Below are 16,574 nucleotides of genomic sequence, written 5' to 3' on the forward strand. Positions count from 1 at the left end.
GTGCAGGATGTCAGCTCCGCTCCCCAGCTCTGTCCCATCTTTCCTCCCCAGTCACACCCCTGGTGCTTTGTCCTCCCTTCCTGCCTACTCCCTCTCCCTTTTGCATTTTGGTTTCCCCTCCTGGCCGTGCCTCCTGCTCCTCTCCGCTGACTTCTGCATTCAAAGGGCCGCTCGTTGGTCTTACCTCAAGGTAAGGTGGCCACCTCTGGCCCTTGGCTCCTGAGACCCAGCTCCTCATCAGCCTTTACAGATTCGGTGGCTCTGCAATCTGTCATTCCCTCTTTTCTCCTTCCTCAGCCTTCTTCTGGCTCTGGGAGGTGCCACCAGGATGGGGCTGAAGCTTGGGGAGCCCTCGGTGGCCACCTCCCCGGCACGGGCCGATCCTCCCGTGCTCCCATCCCTGTGCTGTGCCCATCTCCGTGGCACCTTCCTAACTTATTCAATTCCCCTCTCTACGCATTTTTCTTTCCGTTTTGCCTTCCCATCTTCTTGTCCCCCATCCCCGGGACTTCCTCTGCAATATTTGCTCACTTCTCACCCCCACAACCTTCTGTCCCTCTCGCCTTTCTTCCTTTTCCTTCCCCAACGCCTGGTAGAAACCACTCTGGTTTCTCATCAGGATCCGCTTGGTGGCTCTGCCTTCTTCTCACCCAGCACCCCAGAGCTCCCATCGGGTGGGAGAAGAAGAGGAGGAAGAAGAAGAGAAGAAGAGGGGGAAGAAAAAAAAAAAAAGGGCAGCTAACGTTGAGGGTACTCGAGGGTCACCGTGCCGCGGGGACAACCGCTGCTGGTGCCGAGGGCTTGAGCGACCCCACACCTGCACCCGTCCCCCCCGTGCACCTCACGGCTTCGGCATTAGCCCCGGGCAACCTGTGGCCCCCGGGGCTCGGTGGTAAGCGTGCAGGTGGCTCTCTGCTCGGCGTACACTTGTTTTTTGCCGCTGCACCGTGCACTTAAAGGCTCAGCGGGACCTGCAATTTCATACCTCTCGCGGGGCCGGGGCTCGCCTCGCATGTGCTTTGCCGTTCCCGGGGCTCATCTGGTCTCAATTACCAGCTGCTGGCAACGCCGGGCCCCGGGCCCTTTGGCGTGTTTGTCCTGCGAGAAAGATCTGGAAGAGCCGACAGCTGGTTTTGATTGCCTCAATTGCAGGTTGATAGAAGAAACGCGGGGTGAGGTGGGTGGGTTTTCCTTCCGGCCCTTTCCACTCCGGGCTGGTAATGTGCTTCACTTGTGGAGCTGCTCTTTTCATCAGCGCGCCTCCCCCCCCCCTCGGCCCCGCTCCCTCTTCCTCTCCCTCAAAACATGTGGCCGAAATTAGGGACCTGCCAGCCCCTTCTGCAGGAAACCTGCAGCAGGTCGGCCCGGGGAAAGGGCATCTGCGCCTCACGCGGGCTGAAAATCCCAAATTCATGCCATGTCGGGTTGTTTTAAAAAGCTAAAAGCTGGGGAGATTCATCCCCGGCCTGGCAGAGCTGCCCCTGGGCAGGCGGCGGGGCTGGGAGGATGGCAGCTGAGGAGGGTGGCCCTCAAGTGATGAGAAAGGACAGAATGCTTTTCTTTTTCTTCATTTTTTATTGAGTATTTTAAAATTCAGTGTCCCTGGTGAGAGGGTTTCCCCTCCAAGTGCTCGAGCAGGGGATGGTGCCGCCGCCTGCCTGTCCCAGCCCTGTTTTCGGCCTCGTGTGGATCTGGAGCTCACAGGTAAAGGAGATGGGAGCGGTGGCACCCCACGGATGACAAATTGGGACAACCGGTGGCCAAGAAGGCTTTCTTGTCCAACACAGCACGTGGCTGTGGTCAGCCCTTGGCTCGCTCTTAGCTTTGAGCCTCCCCAGCGTCACCTCAAGCCACCAAGCCAGAGGAGGACGGCGCGAGGGGTTTTGCGAGGGACTCCTGCAAAACCCCTGGGCAGGTGCTGGCGTCGAGGAGCTTTTATGATGTGTTTCTTCTCGTCGGAGATGTTTCCTTCCATCGGGTTCCTGTCGGAGCGGATCTCTCTGTACCCAGTGTTTTACACCTCAAGCTTTGCGCCCTGCATCCGGGTGCTTGGAGGCCTGAGAGGGGAGGAGAGCAGAGCCAAGACAGGAGAGGAGGAGAAGATCTCTTCACCTTGCTCGAGCTCAGTTTCCAAACACCAGCAGCCAGGTGCCTCCAGACAGCTCGATGGGGAGCTGGGGAGGCGGCCACGCTTTCTGGAGGCACCTCCTGGTACTTGGACGCACCTCAGCGAGCCCTTTGGCAGCAGCCAGAGCCCTTCACTCCAAAGCCAGCAATGCTACGACGTGTTATAGGCATTCCCGAGGCTCTTTGCTTGGAAAACCCTGGATTCCTGAGGTCTGAGCATGTCACCACGGGTGGAAAACAGCGCACGGTCCTGGAAAATGGGAGATTTCTGAAGCACGTCCCCGGGACGGCGAGCTTTGCAGAAGAATGAAAGACAAAAAGGTGCTTGGAAGTCGAAGGCAGGCTCCCAGAAATGGAGACAATGTGATAATTTTGTCATCCTGTCACATTACAGCAGGGCTTGTTTTTTTTCCCAGATCATTATTCATCATCTCTTCAAACCTCCCAGCATGAGTCAGAGTGATTTTCTAAATTCGGGCTCTCTTTAAGAATATTAACATCTTTAAATCTCTAATGCACTTTCTGTCAAATCAGAAAGTCACTCTTGTACACATCTCGTTCCTCTCTCTTCTCGTAGGCAGCAGATTGCCATTTCTACCAGGGCCACGAATTTAACCTGTTCAACTTTCGCTCTCCTGCATCGGGTTGTTGGGTTGGTCCCTTTATCATGGCTTACTCGTGAGGATTTCTGTCTGTTTAGCTGGGGTTGGAGACACAACTCCTCTGTGAAATGGTGTGGCCAGAATATTGTCATTCATCCCATTAATCATTTATTCTGCATCATGTATCGCCCGCTGAAATTGCTGCAGTCCCAGTCATACAAAGGCAAAAAATCCAGAGACTTCGGCACAGTTCAGGACAAGAGGAATTTCCAGGCGTGCTCCTAACCGAAGTCATGATAACTTGAGAATCCCACGGTGACAAAACTCTGAAAATAAGGAATATTGATGGTGAAGGAGTGACGCTTCTGTAGGAAATACAGGAGTTTTTCCAAACGCTTCCTCGCATCTCCTCAAATTCCTCCTTCTGACTGAGCCTGTCACAGCAAAACGAGTTAATTTCCTTCAATCCAGCGGCTTGCTCTGTGTGAAAATGTCGCTATAAAGCAGCAGAAAAAATAAATTTAGTCAGGAATTTAGCCAGCGAGCACTTCTGAACCCCACTACAGGTGGGTGACGTGGGGCATGGGAGGGAGAGCGCCGGGTAGGTGAGGATGAAGAGGTGGTGGTCGCCCTTAAAATAGCAGGAGCTCCGTGTATCTGAAATCAGAAGGGATTCAGGAGGGTTTTCCTCATCGGATGGGATTCAGGAGGGTTTTCCTAATCAGATGGGATTCAGGAGGGTTTTCCTCGTCCATCTCTTCTCAGCCCAGCGCCCCTCCTGTTTTTTCCAGGTGGGAGCTGCGGCTGTGCTGCCTCGCTGCTGAGGTCTGCTGAGCCAAAAGGAGGAGGGCCGTAAGCTCAGGTGGCTTTTCAAACTGGCAAACATGAAAATCCTTCTTTTGGACTACTCTTCTTTCTCTCAGCAGTCTGCACCAGACTTTATGCCTGCCTCGTGAGCTGCAGCACAGCCATTAGGGGAAGCTGTGCCAGAGCAGTGCTAGGAGGAAAGCAGCACCAGAGGTGGCACCATGGGCTGACAGCTGGTGACAGGGCAACCCTAGGGCTTGCAGACCCATGTGCTTGTGTTCTTGTGCCTTGGATCTGGCTGAATGCTGACAGAAAAGTAGAAAGTTGGCTGTGGCCTTGGCTGCCACTGCGCTACCTCAGCTCCCCCTGTGTGGGCAGCTCTTGGTGCCTCACGTCAGGGCCGTGGCTTCTGAGGAGGGTTTCTGGGGCCCCTGAGCCACCATGGCTGAGCCGTTTGGCTCTGCTTTCCCCAAAACTCTCACTTCAGCCCCAGTTTCTCCGGGTGTGGGGTTGCTGCTGGTGCTGCCCCGTGTGGATCACATTTTGGGCAGGGCAGCGCTTCAGGCCCGGCCTGCACCCAGGGGCACGGGTGGCACCGCCGCAGCCGGGCCCGAGGGATGCCAGCGAGCATCTCGACATCCCACAGCCCTTCTGCTTGCCCTTTCCTAAAACCCTCTCTCGATTTTGGGACGAGGGGATCCCTGAAATCCCCTCCGCAGCGGCTGCGAGGTGCGGGCCGGGGGGCGCGGCTGCGCTCCGCTGCTGCCTTTTCTCTTCCCGTTCGCCGTGACCTGCGAACGGCGGCGTCGGCGCTCTGCCAATTTTGTGATCTGCTGCCTGCTTCAAAATGGAGGCAGGAAGGTATCCATTTTCATCAAGGAGATGACAGTGCTTCAGTCTTCCTGACCATCTGGAGAGAGGCACCTCCAGCGCAGGAACAAAACGCAGAGGAATAGCACGAGCTATAGGGAGAGGGGGTGGAGAGGGAATAAACCACGCTCGAAATAATGAATTACGCTCAGCAGCCTGCACCAGCTTTTCCTTTTTTTGTGTGTGTGTGTGTCTGCTTTTCTTTTGTGTGTTGTTTCATGCTGTATTTTTTTTATATTTTACTATTATTTGGTATTTTTTTTTAAACGCCGTCCGGGTTGACCTAGGCACGAGCAAGGAACACAGCAGATATGTTATAAAAGGCAAGTCGCAGAACCCCTCCGGTGGATTAGCAAACAAACAAATGCAAGGCAAGCAGTCTGTTGGCACATGCACCAAGTTTATTGCACACACAAATACCGTCGGAGTCCGAGGGGAGGAGGGGTTTTCCCCCTGACGTGTACACACGCTGTGTTGGTGGTCCTGTGGCAGCCCAGGTTTCGAGCAGTCCCTTTCAAGCTTCCCTGGAAGGGGCTACGTCCATGGGAATTCAATATCCCAAGATGTGTTTGCAATTTTCGGCGTTCCCGATAAGGCTGCTCTTCTAAACGTCCATTTTCTTTTTTTTCTTTTTTTAATTTTGGGAAATGAAGTATTTCGCTGGCTCGCGCTGCTTCCCTCTTTGTTTTTCAACGTGCTAAGTCCGTAGGCTTTCAGATGAGAAAATCGCTATTGTTTCAAGCCCTTGTTTATTTTAAGCTCCTCGGCGCTCTAGGAAGAACATATGTACATCTGCTGATTCGTTGTATTTACAGAAATAAAGAGTTTGACAAATACCTTGCAAATATCCTTGTTTAAAGCTGGGAAATGTCAGGCTGGAGTTTTCTTTTGAAGCTTCACATTTATTTCCCGGTCACACATATACCGAGGGTTTTGTGTTCCCGGAGAAGAATGATGTGGTGTTGCGAACTGATTTATACCCAGCGAGGTAAAAACTCAATATTTCTTCCCTGCTTCCTGCTAAAGGCACACTAAATTAGTCTTTTTTTCCATAGGTTTATGCCCCGTCAGCAAGCACTGCCGACTACAATAGGGATTCACCAGGTTATCCATCCTCAAAACCAGCAGCCAGCACTTTTCCTAGCTCCTTCTTCATGCAAGGTAAGAGGCAGCTTTCAAAAGGCGAGCTGTTTTGCATATTTTGCCTCTGTTTGCATTTTGGCTCGCGTGTCGTCGGGCCCCACTGGCGTATCATCCCGTGGTCCGCTAGCATTACCATGAAAATGAAGACCTGGAGGTCTTGGTCCGGCCATTGTGCCTCTGAACATCTCGCCTCGACCCCGCAGCGAAGCGGCGTGGTGAATAACTCGCCAGCTCCTTATCTCGGAGTTTCTTGAAGTTCGATGAATTTCTGCATAACTTCATAAATAAAACCCCTAGAGTTTGGCAAGATGGGCTGTGTAGAGGACAAGTGAATCTGTTTGATTCAGTAGGACCGCTGGGCTGAAGGACTTGCAGGGCATGGGGTTGGGTTTTGCTGCCTCTGTATATACTGCCCAGTTTCCACCCATGAAAAAAAATCGCTTTTGAGTCGAAAAAGAGATGATTTTTTATTTTGTGGGTGGAAAATGGGACCCAGCTAAAGGTGCTGGGTGCTGCTCAGTGTCTCCAGGCTTCTGCTGGGACTTTTCCCATCCCTGGGGGTCCCTTGGTGGACAACGAGGATGGGAGGGACGAGGACGTCAGCAGCACTGTCCCTTTTGTCACCTCCTTTGGTGCAGAGATCTCCATCCAAACCAGCTCCTGAGCTGGCAAGGACGGGCAGTGGCTGAAAAGAAAATGGTGCTTTTGGCTTCAGCATCAACAAATCCTGCCTCGAGAGCACCAGGAAGCTCCTCCCGGGTTATAAAAGCTGGAGGTTAATAGGTTTCTAGTGCCATCAAATATTTACCCTTTGTAGTGCTGAGCCATTCTGCCTTTTGAAGTGATACCTTCTCCCCGATTTGCATGGAAGACATAAATCTGCCTTAAGAGACTGTTCAAACAGCGAGGGGAAGGTGATGCTGGAAGTGCCGCCGTTGCCTGGGTGTTTGAAGTGTAGAAAGGAGGCAGGGTTGTAGGTGAGACATCATCATTTTTTATTAGACCAACTCCTGGAGTTTGAAAGAGCAGCCCACGTGCCTGTCTTTGAGGTCTGCTGCTCGTTAGGGAAAAGTTATCTTTTTTTTTTTATTATTATTATTTTTTAAGGCTTTGGCGTTCTTCCAGCCGAAAATAATTTTCGTTGCGTTGTTGCAATTCCATTTCAGCACGGCGAGCTAAAGGCGAAACGTGCAGCTCGCTCTCCCCTCGGATAAAATTTGGGGAGCCCCCTTTTTTTAAGCAATATAACAACTCCGACAGCTTTTTGGGTGTGGAAATACTCAGAGTTTGGGACATATCTCGGCATTTATCGAGCTGAGGCTTCTCCAAAGCTCGTTAGGCCATCCTGAGTGTTTGATTTCAAAGGTCGGATTTCTGCCTGCTGGGGTTGGTTATAGGTGATGTGATGCTTTCGAGCCTGCAGCAGGACGAACCGGGGGGGTGGTTTGGAGGATTTGCAGCCTTGGGACATCCACATCCGTGTCCTCCTCTCTCTTGCAGATGGCCATCACAGCAGCGACCCGTGGAGCTCCTCCAGCGGGATGAACCAGCCCGGCTACGGGGGCATGCTGGGCAACTCTTCCCACCTCCCCCAGTCCAGCAGCTACTGCAGCCTGCACCCCCACGACCGCTTGGTAAGGGGCCAGGGGGACCAGGGTGGGCAGCACATTTCAAAGCATCATCTTGGCACTTAGTTCCCTTGCACAGTTTTCCCAGCCTGTGCTGTACCCATTTCCACCGCCAGCCCTGATGGGTCACAGCTCCTTCACCCATCCCAACCCCTCCTGGCGCAACTGGGAAGAGAAAAGAGCAGAAAAAGCCACTGCGTGGGCTGGTGCTGAGCCCACACGGCGAGGCAAAGCGGCCTGGCCTTTGATTTCTGGCAGGCGCCGTCCTTTGCCGGTCACAGGTAGCCATCCAGCAGTCATTTGCTGGTTGCAAAAAGGGATTTTTTCTCATTTTCTCCGGTACATCCTGATCTCTCACACGAGGAAGTTGCTGGGACTGATTCCATCTATTGTATTGGAATAGAACAAAATTGGAATTAAATCTGATTTGAGTGCAGCTTAGTGGATATTCTCCTAATATCACGGCTGAATTGGATATGTAGAAACGACGCTGGGTTGCATCAATCCAGCCCTTCGTTTTGCTCGTGTTTTTAAGTAAAGGAGGAGATAAACAAATGAACAGGCTGCTGAAGTGAAGCCCTTTTTCCTAAAAACGCATGAAACATTTTGTTTTTTCAATCTACACCTGTGCTTTTCGCTCCTGAAGCCCATTAAAAAGGAAGAGCAGAGAGCACTGGTTTTAGGGGAGAAGGCTGTGCCTAGGAGAAACATCGCTTTAGGAATAAGGAGAAACAAACTTCGCTGTTACAAACTGAAAATGAATTTGCAAAACAAATCTTTAAAGTCTCACGTTTAATGAGGGTAGCACGCTGCCATGCAAAATTAATAGGAAGGCAAAAGCAAAAAGGATTGCCTCAAAAACTGCTTAATCATGTCCTTCTCAAAAGCATAATTAAGGCACTAAGCAAACTTAATGTTGCTCTGAAGTGACAGGCATCTATTACAAAAATGGAGCATAACTTTTAAAACCCAATTTCGTCTAATTTGGTATCTACGCCGGTGCTCATCCATCAGAATTAGGTAGCTCTTCCATGCTACCAGCTCGGGATTCAGGTCAGAGAGCCGAGTACCTTGGCTGGGCAAGTCTGCAAACGTTCTTGCATTTCTTTTAAGTCTGCCTTGATTCTGAATTTCTTGGTTTTGTAGCACGTTGGGGGGTTATGAAGACTTAGAATATTTCTACAGTGTAAAATGAGAATAGATATTCCACCTATAGTCCCCAAAATATTGGTTTTTTTTTAATAGATACTCTTATTTTTCCTAAATTTCAGAGACAGGGAGGACCCAGCTCTCTCACTGATGCCAGTCTGAGTTGTAGGTGCTCAGTGCTGGCAAAGCTCCTGTTAATCATCCATTCTGGGCATCTGGACGGGCCAAATCATCCAATCTTCTAAGAAAAAATCTTCTAAGAAAAGCCCGGGGAGGAAATTTGGGATGGTTTCAGTTCAATTCCCTGCAAATGTCCTTAACTTTTCGGTGACCTGTAGGGAAACTGCAAGAAGAAGATAGAAAAGCTGTTATTACTCTTATTTTCTCAGACACATCAGTGATTTTCAAGATGCTGTGAGTACAGGGAACAGGTCCTGGCTAGGCTATATCCAGATCCCATGTTTCTCCTGAAATATTTAGCGATAGTGGTTGGATGTCTTCCCCTGAGAAACCAAAGGAAACGGAGTTTCCCCAGCAGTTACATCCCCTCCTCTGTGGATATTTATGCATGGCAGGTTGGGATGTGCTGCCTCTTCTCCAAAAGCTGTCAAATTGAGGTAGAAAAACACCCTCCCCCCGTAGCCTCGTGGCTTTTCTTGGTTGGGTGAAGCACAGCAGCACCTGGAATTGGAGCAACACGAGCAGCCTGCTGCCCTCTGTGTTCTCAGTCCTTAAAATATTGCAAATATTGAAAATATTTCCTTTTTTTTTGGCCTCCTCTTCGGCACAGAGCTACCCATCACACTCCTCAGCAGACATCAACTCCAGTCTTCCTCCGATGTCCACCTTCCACCGCAGCGGCACGAATCATTACAGCGCCTCGTCGTGCACGCCGCCGGCCAACGGGACCGACAGCATCATGGGTGAGTGCGGGCGGGCGCTGCGCCTGCTGCCCGGGGCTTCCCCGCTCTCTCCTGCCTCTTTTTTCTGCTCCAGGGCACTGTGCTGGTGCCAGAGAGCCCAAATCAAAGATACCGAGTCCAGGAGGCTCAGGGAGATAGCAGGATGTTCATGGAAATAAACACATCCTCAATGACCTCGCCCTCCTTTGCACATAGATCCGAACGCTTTTTTTTGGTGAAATGAGGATTGCAGCCAAGTGTTTGCTTCAAAAACTGTGCAGAAGGTGGTCTGGTATCCCCGCTGCCTGCTCTGGCTGGTTTTGAAGCCTGGTTTTGCTGCCCTTAGTGATCTGCTTGCCTGCAGCAGCTCGGGAGCACCTGGTGATGCACCTTGTGGTCATCCCCTTGGGTGTTTTCCCCATTTCCCCGCGGCGTGGGGGACGTGGAGGTGGCAGCGTGTCCCTGCAGCGGGGACAGCCCCCGCTGACATCGCTCTGCAAAATCAAAGAGCGTGCATTTGTGTGCTTTCCTAAAGAGTTGGCAAACACCGGGCCAGGCTTCAATACAGGAACTAAAAAATAAAAAAAAATAGTGCTTTGCCTGTATCTCAAAGAACAAATAAAGCTAATGAAATAATTGGTAAATAGGGAACACATCGCTGGACACATGTTTCGGATTACACACATGATTCCGGATTGAATGACGGGGAGCAGGACTAATGCAGCAAGAATGGAGGGTGGGTTCAACCATTAACACATGGGCATCAGATTTTTCAAGGGCTCTGAACAAAGCAAAAACTAAATACGGTCTCTTCTTAATTTGTCACTGTCTGAGAAAAAGGGATCCCGTTTCAGGGTAGTGTTTCCGCGCTCAATCTTGCCATTCCATTGAGAGTTCTTCCTTTACAACGTAGTTGCTGCTTCTGTGGGCACGACAGGCAGAAATCACTCTCGTTTTTGCCCTCAAAAGAGGCCTAATAGAGGCAAACTTAATTCTGCCATTTCACAGCCGCGATGCAGGCGCCTTACAGATAACAGAAAAAGATGTCGCAGAGGGACACGAGCGGGCAGGAGTGAGAATCCCATCTCCTGTCCATGTGCCTCAGTGCCTGAATAAATAAATATTCAGTGCCCGTGTAAAAAAATTCCTCCAGACTTTCATCTGGATCCCTCTCCTGAAAAGCAAAGCCAGAAGAGCAAGGTGAACGTGCCCCGAAGGCTGCGTGCGTGCTGCCCTTCCCCTGGGTGCCCTGGGAGCCAGCTTCTTCCACGAGGCTGCGCGATGGCATCGACGGGAAGCAGTGGGTAGTGTTATGCAAAGCGTTGGCTCTTGTTTTCAAAGGTCTGAAGCAGTGCAAGGTTTCGGCAACCAGTCACTGAGCGGGGCTCGCCGAGCGTATGCTGAAGGCGCTCGGTCGTAGCCATCTGATGCCCGCATTAATCCTGCGCGCTGCTTTCAGCCCTAATGACGTGTTGTTTGCATGACATTATGCACTGTGACATGCAGCTTTTCCAGGAGAAACATTATGTGCATTTCCCCTTGAGGCACTGGTTTCACAGTAATTTTATTACTCGAGCAGTCACAGCGTACCGCGCTGCCTATTTTACAAGAACGCCGAGCTTCCAGTTACACGAGGGTGGCGAGCGGTCGCGCAGCCTAAGAAGGATGTGACTTCGACCCAGCAATGTCAGCTCCCCATGATTTGGGAAGATCATCAGCTGTGAACGCCGATACGGTGCAAGTTTTTCCACTCCTCTTTACACAGACACATCATTCCCAGCCCTCTCAGAAAGCCCCATGCCAGCAGAACAGCCTGAGTTTGTGCTGGAGTTGATCCTATAAAAAATCAGGTGAAATTCTCTCCGGGAAGGCTGCAGCCGATCTGTTACACTAGATACTTTGCTCGATATAATTCCCCTCGTTGAGATACAGATCCCTGGGAGTTAATTCAGTAATCTTAAGATTTACAATCCGAGTCCCACCAGAAGGATGGGAAGAGGCTGTGCTCCATCATCCTGTCCGCTCGCCTTCCAGCGCAGAACTGCTCCTCGCAGAAACACGCTGAGAAAGTTTTAGGAGATGAAGGAGAACAAGAAAAGGCGCTCTGCAGCGTCGTTAGAAGCGATCCATCAAAGGCTGCAGTCCTTTCACGCTGCCTTCGGTACATGAAGAGCTCGGTGAGTGGGGGAACAGCTCCCAAAGAACGGTGACAGCTCAAGTCCTGCCGTGCAGTCCCGTTCCCGAGCTACCTTCGACGTGGCTTCCCCCCCGAAAACTCTTGGCTTTGCAATGTTGTGTATTTATCCATTCATATATTGTTCTTTGGTGTTTTTTTTCTCATGGGGAAGTCAGATTTGATGTCTGGGGGCTCTTTGAACTCACCAAACTTTGCTTTCAGTATTGCTGTGATGTTCTGCACCTTCTTTGCTCCAGCGCTAGGTCAGTCCAAGTTTTAATCTGCAGTAAAAGTTAGGGAAATTTGTCTTTGAGTTGCTTGAGAGCTCTTAGAAATGTCATTTCATTCTTCTTTCTTTTTCTTTTTCTTGATTCATTTTAAAGCCTTTACACTGACACCTCGGTCGGAGCCAATTTTTCTGACTAATCCCTTTTAAAACACCATCCATCCCGTGGACGAAGCTGATGAAAATAATCAGTTCAGCGTTTCTTCTGGGACCTTTTTTTTTCCCCTCTTACATCCTGCTATTGCATCATCATCTGACGAGCTTGAGAAAGTGCTTCAATATTAGCTTCCAAGCCACGAAAATAGTTCTTTTAAGGTATTTTTGGCCCCATCTGAATACACTCCCTGGCTTTTTCCTAGGAATTTTCTTCCCTTCAGTGTGCCGCTCGGGGCACCAGCAGTGCGGAGCCGAGGGAAGCATCCCAGTTATTTCAACGTGCCCCACGTTGTGCAAGCCGAAGCTGTCAGCTCGGCCCCCACGGCGTCGGCGGCTGCGTTTAAATAGCGTTTCCGTGCAGCTAAAAGGACGGGCCAACAACTGGGAGATATTAATAGAAACCCTCGCTTATATCCCGTAGCCATCCGCTGCACGAAGCAGCGCTGGGTGTCACTTCTCTCATACACTCGACATCCATTTTCTCTGCTTAGTCCCGCGTCCCGGGATGATTTTTGGTGCTGTCGCCTCTGAAACAGTTGGGCTCTTGCAGTGGACGGTGCTTGCTCTTCTTAATTATTATTATTTTTTCTGTTATTCCTTCAAATGCGGAGTTTTCTTAATCACCTACAGGTTTCAGCCACGTCTCTTTTAGTGCCAGAATAACTAAAAACCATAATTTCTGCATAAAGCAGTAAAAAATAAACCCCTACAAGTTAGGTTAGCTATATTACACCTTTTTTATACACCTCAAGGTTAGCTATAGTGAAACAATCCTGGGTATTTGGGGGAGATGAAGACTTCTACCAGATCTCTGGTTATGTCCAGCTTGGTCTTCCCCACAGAAGGTTCCTCGGCTCCCTTCCTTTGCCCGTTTTCTCCATCAAAGCATCCGTGAAGTCTTTGAGGAAAAGCCAAATATTTGGTATATCCAAGGAATTCCTTTGTTTTTGACAGCAGCCGAGAGGCGAGGTGGCCTCTTAGCTGCAGTCCCTGCGCTTCCCTTCTCCCGCAGGAGCGGTACAGCTCATCTCATTAGGAGCAAGCAGCCTTCAGACAGACAAATGGAGGACTTAATTTTAGAATAATGCAGTTAGGGTCGCTTAGAAAAAGGAAAAAACAAGGCATGATTTACATTTCGATTCACAGTTCACTTTAGAGCGAAGTAACTGGATTTCTGGACATCTGCCTGGTTGCCAAACCTGTAGGTTGTGATTTACAACATTAAATTAGCTTGATGAGTTGGATCTCTAACCGAGGCCATGTATTCTTGCTGGTGCGCTTTCGCATTTCTGTGTTAGCATTTGGGGCTGTAATAACTTCATACTTGCCCTGGCAGCTCGGTGGAGTAAATCCTAAAACTTTAGATATTGTGATTTCAAACTGAGATGAAACTACAAATGGGCTATCACTGCCATGTAAGCATATTTCCAAGTGTACAATAGTGAAAATAAAAGTGCAAATAAGAATTTAATGTGTAAATTTATGGAAAAGAGGTGAAAGAGGTAGGGACACATCATCCTCAGAGCTTCTTTAGATGATTTTGTTGTAGGAGAAGTGCCAAAACGGGGTTGTATGCAGTCAAATTAAATGTGTAGGTATTACATTTGGGCAGGGTGGAGGATCAGTAACACCTGGCCCGGGGTGCAAAGGTCCCCAAAAGTCAGATTTCCCTACAGATTTCCCAACCCCCGTGGAGCTGCAGCATCGACAGGCAGATATACACACACAAGTGCATCCCTTCAGTAAAAAAGTTGCAGAATCACACACTCAGGAGGTACAAAACACGAAGCTTGAAGGCTGGCATTAATAGGGATGCCAGATACCAGCCCGGCCTTTCCATGGGTGGTGACTGGCTGCTTGCTTCTCATTTTCTCTTCGCCTGACTCCCAGTCTGCGGGGCCCGAAGCAGGAGTATTGATCACGCCCAGCAGTCACTCAGAGCCGTGCTTTTCCTTTATAAATGGCCACAGAGATGCTGAAGCCGCTGCAACTTTTCCGCCCTCGTTTTTCTTGCCTGCAATTTCCCCCGTGAACGGAGACGTTTCAGTCCTACCCCTCGAGGGTGAGGAATTGGTGGACGGTTACGCCACGATTTTTCTTCCCCTCAATTGCTTCTCTGAAAGGTGCAATCCTATCGCTTGAGAGATGGTAAAAAAAAAAAAAAAAAAATCATTTAATTAAAGGTTCGCGCGGCGGTTTAAGTACAGTCAGAAGGAGCGCTTTGGAGGAGTCTGTGGAAATTAATAACGCCTTTAAAACATGCTTTGAAACGTGTACAAAGGACTAGGGTCACCGAGTGAATGGGGAGCAAACAAAACCCCGGGTAGCTGCTTATTACCAGCACTTTGTCCTTCCCGTGCGCCGAGCGAGGCTGGGGCTGCGTGGAGGAGCAGTAAGCGATCGTGTAATTAATGCCTGGCTCGCGGTACAGACGCAGAAGAGAGAAATTAGGCTCCACTGGCAGACTGAATTCTGGCATCCCCGGCTCTGGGGAGTTTATCTCTGCCGCCTTTGCTCCTGATGGTTTCGATGTGGAACATTGCCCTGATGTCTAAGTTTTGGGAGAGAAAAGCCTTGCTGGAGCTAAGGTCGAAGAGCCCAGAGCGCAGGCACCGAGGCTGAGCACACCCGAGCCCGGTCTTTAGCGTTAGGAACTTGCACAGTGTCCATGCCTTTGAGCATCTTCGCTGAGCAACCTTTTATTTAGGGAAATGAAGCCATATGGCCCAGCACTGTCAAATACTCGATGCATTTTTTATAAAAGCAACATCCCGAGTTTATGTTTTATCTGACAAAATGCTGCGTGAATGTGTTTGATATCTACCTTAGCAAACAAATTAATGGCAATTAAAGATTAATTTGATGTAATTAGCATTAAAATGCAATTAAGTTATGAGTAAGTGGACCAGGAATAGAAACGGATGATGTCTTTCTGTCTGTTTTTACATTGAGTCTTTTGTTTTTCAGCAAACAGAGGAAGTGGGGCGGCAGGCAGCTCGCAGACTGGTGATGCGCTGGGGAAAGCACTTGCCTCTGTAAGGAAATATTTACTTTGGAATACACGTTTACCATTTGCAAAGTGTGAGCTTTAATCAGAATTGGACGCCTGGAGTTTGAGAAGATGAGCAGCAAAAGAGGAGAGACCTGGTCTCAGAGGTCACCCACTGGGAGTCACTGCCAACTGAGATATTACCAGTGCAAAACAGTGTTTACAAAGTCCTAGAATGAATTTTATGCTAGACTAGAAATGGAAAGAGTGGAAACCTTGGCCTGTTCCCATTCACTGGGTGACAATGAGCTGTGTCTTTCAGTCTTTCTCACACGTCATTTACTCGGGCAAGGGAGGTCTGAACAGAAATCGGCAGCAGGATTACTTCTGTGCTACCGAGCGATCTGCAAACAGGATTCGCTCTAAATTTCCTTTGCCTTCAGCTTTTCTCTTTTTCACGGCAGTTTCCACCTATTGAGTTGCCGTGGTTGCTGTTAAAGTCAGGAGTTACCAGCTCTTACCGGGGTAGCCGGGGCACGGCAGTTTTCCAGCTCGAGCAGAAGGAAACGCTGCCGTGCCTCAGGGTTTGGTAATTGTTGGCACGGACTGACTGTTAATAAGGACCACGATAGTTATTTTCTGGGCAGAGTGGGTTCCATTGAGTTCTCATGAGAGCTAATTTTTTTTCTCGCATATTCTTCGATGCCTCATTGAAAAGACGAAAAGTCAGACTCCAAGATTGCCTGAACTAACTGATACAGTACAGAATCCACTTTGAAGTGGTGCCCTGACCAATGGCACGGATGGCGAGCGGTGCGTGGCCCCAGGGACACCGCGGGGCGGTGGCACCCTCGCCGGGCACGGGGCAGGCAGGGGCTTTCTCGCTGGAGCAGCGGCCGAGTAGCTGGAGTTTGCTGCTGCAGATTCCCCGCTGTGCCAGGGCGACGTGCTCCGTGCCCTTTGCTTTATTTTGGCCGTTAAGGGATTTCAGCCGAACAAAAAAGCAATTTTCAGGCTTGCTCGAAGGCCTGTCAATGCCAGTCAATTCGTAAAGTAGTCTATACAATGAAAATGTGTACATCGACCGTGGCAGATCTGTGTGACAATCAGAAACCATCGCTTAATTGGCTAGTGTCTGTTCCCAGCAAAAGGGGTCTGTTGTCTAGCTTCCTGCATCTAATACAGTTTTGTCTTTATAGAAATATTAATATTTGAATAAGAGGCTTTTTAACCTGTCCTGCTTTCATTTAAATGAACTGAATGCATAAGAATTCCATATTTCTTTCTGCATCAGTTTGTGATGGCTTTAGATTAATTCTGTATCATCTTTTAAAGATCTATTCTCCAGATCACACCAACAACAGCTTTTCATCAAATCCTTCAACTCCTGTTGGTTCTCCCCCTTCTCTCTCAGGTATTGTTGTTACAATTCTATTTTACTGAACGTTTCAACGTATTTTTGGTAGGAGATGCCTAAATGAGCTCCTACGGTACTGGGTGTGCGACGTGCATCCAGCCAGCAGCACCGGGCCAGTGCTTTACCCACGTGCAGCACACGCAGGTGGCCGGTGGTCCCCCAGAGACGAGCAGAGTTTTCCCAAATGCTGCAGTGCCAGCGCAGAGAGAAGGTCGTGGCAGCTCGTAGGTGGATGCCTGTGCAGTAAAGCAGGATTTTTATGCATCCTTATTGAATTTCCAGCAGTGCCCTCGGGGTTTTGTGGCCGGTGCCTTGTGCACGG

General features: G+C 49.7%; 1 protein-coding gene across 15 annotated transcripts in view; it reads left to right on the forward strand.

Annotated features, from left to right (window-relative positions):
• Positions 1-16,574, forward strand: part of TCF4 (transcription factor 4) — a 176,772-nt gene that overhangs the window by 138,970 nt on the left and 21,228 nt on the right. For 14 of the 15 annotated variants that reach the window (XR_014619249.1, XM_084304351.1, XM_084304348.1 and 11 more), the window contains 5 exons: positions 5,462-5,567; positions 7,050-7,183; positions 9,117-9,249; positions 14,814-14,881; positions 16,171-16,249. Coding sequence is in view for 14 of the 15 variants with exons in the window: in XM_084304351.1 (XP_084160477.1) it covers positions 5,462-5,567; positions 7,050-7,183; positions 9,117-9,249; positions 14,814-14,881; positions 16,171-16,249 (520 nt within the window). In the remaining variant the exon portion in view is untranslated. The remainder of the gene's footprint in view (positions 1-5,461; positions 5,568-7,049; positions 7,184-9,116; positions 9,250-14,813; positions 14,882-16,170; positions 16,250-16,574) is intronic. The other variant, XM_084304342.1, reaches the window with a different exon arrangement.

Source organism: Netta rufina, assembly GCF_964035555.1.
Source record: "Netta rufina genome assembly, chromosome: W".
Classification (NCBI taxonomy): domain Eukaryota; kingdom Metazoa; phylum Chordata; class Aves; order Anseriformes; family Anatidae; genus Netta; species Netta rufina.